The 8,127-nt window shown below is 61.5% G+C and overlaps 1 protein-coding gene across 1 annotated transcript; it reads left to right on the top strand.

Annotated features, from left to right (window-relative positions):
- The first annotated feature begins 2,638 nt into the window (after window positions 1-2,638).
- MNX1 (motor neuron and pancreas homeobox 1) lies at window positions 2,639-8,127 on the top strand. The gene is made up of 3 exons (XM_027538467.1): window positions 2,639-3,639; window positions 6,408-6,568; window positions 7,211-8,127. The coding sequence occupies exons 1-3, from the start codon at window positions 2,940-2,942 to the stop codon at window positions 7,571-7,573; spliced, it is 1,224 nt and encodes a 407-aa protein (XP_027394268.1). The 5' UTR covers window positions 2,639-2,939; the 3' UTR covers window positions 7,574-8,127.

An 8,127-nucleotide genomic window follows, 5' to 3' on the forward strand; every position in this document is an offset into this window, starting at 1 on the left:
AAACCTCCCAGACTGCTTCATCTCTCTGCCTCTCTCTTCTCATACAACTTCACAGAGACCTCCCATATGTATTACCTAATTCTTAACATAAACAGTGTGTGTGACCATCTTAAAGTCCTTTAGCATGTAGAGTCCATTTTGTCTAACCCTCACTTTTGGAGACAAAGAAAAACTCATCAAGATAAAGAAGCTTCTACACCTGCAATCACACTGCATTTAGAGAGGCACCCAGGGCAACCTGGGCCGTTCAGGTGGTGTGGGCTCAGGGTAACCAGGTGACCCGGTTCAAGCCGGGTCCCACACACAGTGTCCATTCTGTCTGTTCAGGCAGTGTTACCAGCCAGTCCAGGCAGAGTAGAAGCCCAGGGGAGGTGAAGGTTATGCGAGTTCGGGAGCACAGTTTCTGTGGAACAAAAAAATGGTAATGTGAAGTCCTCTAGGAGTTATATTTTTTAAAAAAGAACGATTTTGTTGGTAAAGATGGGGCGATTTATGAAGTCTAGCCCACACACCCCGTCACCAACTAAGATAGCCCTGGCAGCAGTTATTTGAGGTTGCAGAGAGGCGGTCTACTTTGGGACGTTTACCTCACAGTCATGCCCCTGCCACAACCTCCTAAATTGCTGCTCTCAGGACCAGCCGACCTGCAGCACAGGTGGAGGAGGGGGAGGTGATGAGATGGGGAAAGGCAGCCAACCATGGGGCTAAACGCCCCCATCAGACGGGTGGTCACGTTCGTTCTCTGCTCACTCTATCTTGGGAAGAGTGATCGAGAGTGTTGCAGAGTGGCAACAGACACCATCACCTCCCTCGAAGGGCGAAGACGGTCTTTTGTCCAGAACCGCTGGCTTCTCTCAGGTCTCCTTGTAAAACCCTCCTTCCCCAGAGAGAACAGACAGGATGGGGAGCAGGGCTGGGGACGCTGGGAGAGCTGGGGACAGCCAGTGGGAATGTGAAGCTCCTGTAGTCACACCCACCTCATTTCAAACTCTGAGGCTTAACAAGTTTGCTGGGATGAAAGCTTCAACCTCTTTGAATCTGCACTCTGTGAAACAGATGAGAAATCCTTCATCAGGCATCACAGTGAGGATGAAGTAAGATGATTCTAGAAAGCCTGTGGCACACAGTAGGTGTTCAAGGGATGTGAGTCCACCCCTCTCTCCATTCAGAGGAAGGACGACTGCACTTTTACCACCATAGAGACATGATCTAGAGAAGATAACCACGTCAGAGCTGCCGTTTCTTGCAAAACCGTGTAACATTTATTCCAGTTGCTGTCACTTATCTGCCCCTATCCTCCTAATCTTCCTACTAGTCCTGTGGGTCTTGGATCTACCCTGTTAGAGTGAAAAGGAAACACGGCTCACCCCCGGAACCAGGAGTCACTGTGATCCACTCTCACCTGGGTAAAAAGCCTTTGAAGGGAAATGACTTGGTCCCTGCATTTACCACTAAAAGTCTCTCTGTAGCAACCTGACCTGCTAATTGTAAAGCTTACCTGGCCCTGTGTTTTATCCTCCCTTGGCCCTCGGCCCCTCCCACAGCCCCTTCCTTTTAGTCACCTCTCACCTGCAGGGGAAGCCACCTAAGCTCCCTCTCAAATTCTCACATCGGTCTGGAGAAGATAACTAAGTCTGATGGAGCTGTTGACAAAGTCTGGTGTTGGTGGCCGCTGGTCTTTTGGACCTGCATGGTCATTCTTTCCACTTCAAAAAGCCCTTGGAAGTGTTTTTTACTGTAAATATGTTAAGTGCAAATGGGGGACGGAGGTGATGGCTGGACTCTCTCCCCACTGCCCTGCTCCGGATGAGGGAAGCCCTTTCCTCCAGTTTCCCAGAGCTGCAGGCAGGAGAGAGCCTGCATCATCTGGCCCACGGCCTCGGGGCAGCAGGATCAGAGTGACCAGCCTCGGAGGCCTGCGGCCCTGCTGGGCTCTCCAAGGCCAGGGTGGGCGCCGCGTGCTGCGTGCGCACAGCCGGGCGTCCCTGGCCGAGAGGAAGAGCTCTGTAGTCGAGGGCCTGCCCCAGGGCAGGTGGGCGACGCCTGCAAGCCCACCTGGGTATTGCAGATTTTCACCTGGACCCGAGAGGGCTGAGGGAGAGGGTACGTGTCCGTCCCCCGCCCCACCACACACACAACACCTGAGCCGCACAGAAGTCCCAGAGAAGGTGGGAGACCGGTGGCAGGGACACAGCCGCCCACCCCGCCCCCCCGCGCGTCTCGAGACCTCGGAGCAGGGCCGGGGACTCTCTGCAAACAGAGCCGCCAGATGTGAAAGCCGCGTGGGCTCTCCCGGCCGAAGCGGGCACCGTCAAGTGCTGGCGGGGAGGAGGGACAGGACGCACGCTAGACTCGGGTAGGGCGGCCAGCACCCGCTGGCCCGCTCCAAGGCCTCAGGAGTGCGAGCAGGTACCGTGGGGGCGCGCCCCTCGCGGCCCCTTGCCGTCCCGCCCCGCCCCCGCGGCCCGGCAACCCGCGCTCTTTAGGACCCCGCGGCGCGGGGGCGGGGCGGCGAGAGTCCGGGGAGCTGACAGGTGCAGCCCCCGGCCAATGGAGGCCCGGGGCCCCGCCCCCGGCCCCGCCGCGCGCGCCAATCGGCGGCCGCGCTGCGCTTCAAGTGCGCGGAGGGGCGCGGGGCCCCAGCGGCGCGCTCGCCCGCGGCTGCAGCGCTGAGCCCGGCTCCCGGGCCCCGGCGCGCCGAGCGGTCGCGTGGGCTCCGTGAGGGCGCGAGTGAGCGCGGCCCCGGCGGGCCCGCCCGGAGGAGGCTTTCGGGCCATGGTCGCCCTCGGCTGAGTTTCCGGCGGCCACTTTGATTACCGGCAAATAATCGTAACCATACCGAGCCTCGGGGCCGGCGGCCGCCGCGCACGGACTCCGCGAGCCGGCACGCGGCCGCGTCCCGCACCGCCCGGCGCCGATCGCCGGCCCCTAACGAGCCGATGGAAAAGTCCAAAAATTTCCGCATCGACGCGCTGCTGGCCGTGGACCCCCCGCGAGCGGCCTCGGCGCAGACAGCGCCGCTGGCCCTGGTCACGTCGCTCGCGGCCGCCGCAGCTGGACCCGGCAGCGGCGGCGGTGGCGGGGCCGGTGGCGGGGCGAGCGGCAGCTGCAGCCCTGCGTCCTCAGAGCCGTCCGCAGCGCCCGCCGACCGCCTGCGCGCAGAGAGCCCTTCGCCGCCGCGCTTGCTGGCCGCGCACTGCGCGCTGCTGCCCAAACCCGGCTTCTTGGGAGCCGGCGGCGCGAGCGGCGCAGCGGGCGGCGGGGCGGGCGGCGGGCCCGGGGGGACCCACCACCACGCGCACCCCGGCGCCGCCGCGGCCGCCGCAGCTGCTGCCGCCGCCGCAGCCGCGGGGGGCCTGGCGCTGGGGCTGCATCCGGGGGGCGCGCAGGGCAGCGCGGGGCTCCCGGCGCAGGCGGCGCTCTACGGTCACCCGGTCTACGGCTACTCGGCGGCGGCGGCGGCGGCCGCGCTGGCCGGGCAGCACCCGGCGCTCTCCTACTCGTACCCGCAGGTGCCGGGCGCGCACCCCGCGCACCCCGCCGACCCTATCAAGCTGGGCGCCGGCACCTTCCAGCTGGACCAGTGGCTGCGTGCGTCCACCGCGGGCATGATCCTGCCCAAGATGCCGGACTTCAACTGTGAGTACCGCGCAGCCCGGAGCCTGTGGAGCAAGGAGGAAACGGGGCGGCGATGGGGGTGGCGAGCATGGGCAGAAGGGTCTCCCGCGCATCCTCCGCCGGGCATCTCCTGCCCCGGCTCTCTGCCCCGAGCGAGCTGTGGACGCGCCCCCAGGCCGCCTCGGCTCCGCTCGGGGCCTGCGAGGACTCGCGCGGGCTCCGCAGCGTGGGATCGCCAGCGATCGAAAAATGGCCACGCGCGGTCCTTGTTCTCTTCCTCTCTTAACGGGAAGGGGCAGCTGGAGGTTTAAGACTAAAATCTAATGATTAACTGGCAGGCTAGAGGAGAAGGAAGTGGTGGGGGAAGGCGAGCCGAGTTAGGCGTGCCTTGGAATCAGAGGCCACCGAAACCAGGGCTTTATGCTCAGAGAAACGGACGTGACTTCGGTCCCACATTCTGGGCTCTGGAGAGACTCTGGGTCCCTCCCAGGAGAGGGAGAGCTCCCAGAGTAGGATAGGAGGAATGAGCCTCAAGAGGCTGGAGACGCAAGGCTGGGGCCCTTGTGGGGCTGTGTCCGCCTCAGGAAGGCCCCAGGTCCGCGGTGGGGTGAGGCCCAGGAAGGCGGGTGGCCCGGTCTGAACCAAGATGGCATGCTCCAGCGGGCCGGAGATGCACCCTTCTACTTTGGGGTACCCACTAAGGGGCTTTGAACAGCAGGCGCCCACCTCGAATTCAGGGCACCCAGCACAGCACGAACCCCTCCCCAAGACCGCAGCCGGGGAGGGCAGGGCACCCCCAAGCTTAGAGCGGCCCGACTGTGGGCGGAGAACTCGCCACTCAGACGGGACACCTCTCCGGGGCCTGGGTCTCTCTCTTGGTGCGGGCCGGCCGGGGCCCAGGACTGGAGCTGCCGAGAGTGTGAATCTGCGGTCGGCTTGCTGCACCCAGGCTCGATCAGTGGAAGATGCGTGAGGCTTTACGCTTCGAGCGGCCAAACACCCAAACAAAGAGACCCCATTATTTCCGTCCGAGTGAATTTGTTTAGACTAGAGACATGCAGGTATGGTGGGGGGAATGAAAAAGAAAACAAATAAACACTTGGCAGAAATCAGATTCCTCTGCTAGAAGCGATGGTTGTGACTAAACAGAGAAAAGCTAGGATCCCACAAGGCTGGAGAAGTCACAGCGGGGTGAGAAAAGCCCAGCATGTGCGCTGTTTGCCCTCCACGCCCAGGCCAGCCCGGCTCAGCTCCCAGAAGGCCCTGATATCCACCCTTCCCTTCCACGGGATCACCCCTCCCGGCCCCAGGCCAGGCAGAGGGCAAGCTGGCTCTCACATCCACAGCTTCAGGCACATCTGAACTGCTGACCCGGGTCCACCAAACCCAGGGAGCCCTCGGGGCCTGGCCTCTGAGCCCAGCAACCCCTTCTGATGAAATGCCACCCAGCCATCTTCCACTCTGACGGCATCGTGCAGCACCTGGCAGGCTTAGTCTCCCACCATGGGGGGCCCGGGGGGAGGGGTTGTGCACACCGGCTGCCCCCCTCCCCCGAACTGGGTTCCCTGGCCACCCCGCTGTTTTCTCAGGCCTGCATGGAGCCCAAGGCTGCCCAGAAAATCGACTAAAACCCCATCGCTTTGCCAACACGCTTCGTGCATTCTTACTCCTAATCTTGACCCGGAGGTAGCTAATTAAAACCCAGCCAGCTTTAAGTTCAGAGAAGGAATCTGAACACCGAGTCCTAAAGGGCAATACGAACAGGCAAGGATGCTGGAATGGGTTCTCACTGGAAAACCTGTTTGGTTTCAACTGGTGTCTCAGCCATCGGATGGCATTTCCCAAATGGTCCCTTCAGAGCCAGCGTTTTAATTAAAGTTCTAATGTATTGTCAAGTTGGGAATTCGGGGCCTTGTTTAACTAAAGCAGGGGGCGTGGGCCTTCCCATAAAGCAAATTGCCCATCCCAGGGGAGCCTGGGCAGGCCTGCCCGGGGCTGGCTGCTTCTTTCCTTTCTTTTATTGTCTAACACTTGTCAGGCTCCTGGGAAATCAAGGGAAGTCTCGTTTTGAGGTCATAAAATTCTCTGTGATGTAACCGTGTGAAATTATGTAAATAAAGCAGAGAGACCTCCTTGAACACACAGAAAGCCGGATCCCCCTTGGGCCCAGGCCTTTAATTTGCGTAATGAGAATTGTCCTGAAAAGCTTCCAATTGTCCCAGGCTCTGCCGCTGGGGACTGGGCAGCATTGTCAGAAAACACTTTACAGGAGGAACACATGCTTAGGCCCAGGATCTGGCCCTTTTCCTCCCTCCTCCCTTCCTCCTCTTTCTCCCCCTTTTCTCCTTCTGCTTGTTTTGTTTGTAAGGAGGTGGTGGTGGGAATTCTGCACCCGGAAGAAGCAGGAAGTGATTCCCAGGGCCTGTGTGGGTTTGGGCCTGAGTTGGGGGGGAAGGCGCTGGGCAGAGCATGCAGGGGGTGGTCTCTGGGCTTCTGCTACTTGCCTTTCTGTGCACCTGCTTCCCACCAACGCTCACCCGAGGGGGCAAGCCGAGCCTGGTCGATAGGACACCAGGCCCTGCCTGGGATGAAAAGATTGGGTCTCATTAAACCCAGATGGTCTGGGTCCACCTGGCGGTGGGGTCCGGGGCTCCAGGGCCTCCCTGGGGAGGGGGTGCTGACACTGAAGACTGAGCAGCAACCCTGCAGGGCCCGAGCAGTGGGCAGCGGGGTATGAGGGGCGCTGCTGGCCCTGGCTTGCTCCAGCCTCATGGCCTCTCCCACCCCAGCCCAGGCGCAGTCCAACCTGCTGGGGAAGTGCCGCCGGCCCCGCACCGCCTTCACCAGCCAGCAGCTGCTGGAGCTGGAGCACCAGTTCAAGCTCAACAAGTACCTGTCGCGGCCCAAACGCTTCGAGGTGGCCACCTCACTGATGCTCACCGAGACTCAGGTACGCTGCACCCCCGCACCCACACTGCTGGCACGTTCCAGCCTCCCAGGAACCCTGTCCTGTCTGCACATGCTCGCCTCCCAGGGACCCTGTGGCCTCTGCTCTCTTCACCCTGGGCCTCCCTGGGCACCTGGAGCTGCTCCTGCTGACCTTTACGGTGGATTCGCATCTCCCCGAGCCCACATCTCCCCGCAGGGTTCCTACGCCAGGGTCTGATTCCGCTGGTTCTGGTGGGCCCAGGAATTTTCACGTGCACACACACATTCCCGCACACACCCTGTTTGGAAGCAGGTAGTCCTCAAACCATATTAGAGCAATTTTGTTCCTTCCGGGAAGAGAGAGGAGGGGGCATCTTGAGACTCAGCGGCGGGCAGCATAGCTGCCCTGACCCTTCCCACGCAGACCAAGGGTGCGGGTGGAAGACCTCGGGGGTGGCGGGGGTCTTGGTTTGAGCTTCCTCAGAGCCCCCAGCCCGTGTCAGAGTCTTCCGGAGCTCCTGAGCCCTCTAAGGGGAACCTCACCCGAGCCCTGGCGATGGCGGGCGCGCCGGGCCCCGTGCGCAAGCAGGCGCGGGAGCCGGGGCGCCGGAGAGGGCCGGCAGGGAGGGAGGCGGCAGGCCTCTCACGTCGCGCGCGCCCGCAGGTGAAGATCTGGTTCCAGAACCGGCGGATGAAGTGGAAGCGCAGCAAGAAGGCCAAAGAGCAGGCGGCGCAGGAGGCCGAGAAGCAGAAGGGAGGCGGCGGCGCGGGCAAAGGCGGCGGCGCCGACGACCCGGGGGACGAGGAGCCGCTGGGGCCGCCGGCGCCCGGGGACAAGGGCGGCACACGCCGCCTGCGGGACTTGAGGGACAGTGAGCCCGAGGACGACGAAGACGACGAGGACGAGGACCGCTTCCCCTACAGCAACGGCGCGGGCGCGCGCGCCGCCTCCTCCGACTGCTCCTCCGGGGCCGACTCGCCGCCCCCGCGGCCCGGCGCGCCCGGCCACCAGCCCCCGCCCCAGTAGGGGCCCCGCCGGCGGCCCAGAACGCCGCGACCTCACCCGCGCCCCCAGGCCCGCGAGCCGAGGCGCGGGGTCCTGGGGGCTGCCCTTCTGGGTGCGTTTTCAAGGGACGGAGAGAGGGAGGCCCAGCAGGTTCAAACTCGAACTCTTTTGTTCTTTTCTAATTTAATTTGGCTTGCGTTGGGGGGAGGCGTTTCGGAGAAGAACCGACCATCGGGGTGCCTCCCGGCTCCCTTCTTCCCTAATGGTGACGTCGGAAACCTGCAGTGTTAAACGACCTCCGAAACCTGAAACCTTCTCCGGATACGCCGTTCTTCTGAGTGTTGGAAAAAGAAAAAAAATGTTTTGTGCTTATGTATATTGGGAAGGGGGGAATTTATGTAATGAGCGTTCAAACTGCTGGACATCCCAAAACTGTATTGTCTTTATTTTTGTATATTGTATTTATAAATATATATATATATATAAAGAAATGTCTACTTACGCATGCTAAATTATCATTTAGCTTCTGCCATCGACTACGATGGAATGTAAAATAAATTGTTTTTTTTACTGGA

This window comes from Bos indicus x Bos taurus, chromosome 4, assembly GCF_003369695.1.
Source record: "Bos indicus x Bos taurus breed Angus x Brahman F1 hybrid chromosome 4, Bos_hybrid_MaternalHap_v2.0, whole genome shotgun sequence".
In the NCBI taxonomy this organism is placed as follows: domain Eukaryota; kingdom Metazoa; phylum Chordata; class Mammalia; order Artiodactyla; family Bovidae; genus Bos; species Bos indicus x Bos taurus.

Coding starts and splice junctions, on each gene's coding strand:
- MNX1 (XM_027538467.1), top strand. CDS start 2,940: ATGGAAAAGTCCAAAAATTTCCGCATCGACGCGCTGCTGGCCGTGGAC. Junction 3,640..6,407: donor CAAGATGCCGGACTTCAACT/GTGAGTACCGCG, acceptor CTCCCACCCCAG/CCCAGGCGCAGTCCAACCTG. Junction 6,569..7,210: donor TGATGCTCACCGAGACTCAG/GTACGCTGCACC, acceptor GCGCGCCCGCAG/GTGAAGATCTGGTTCCAGAA.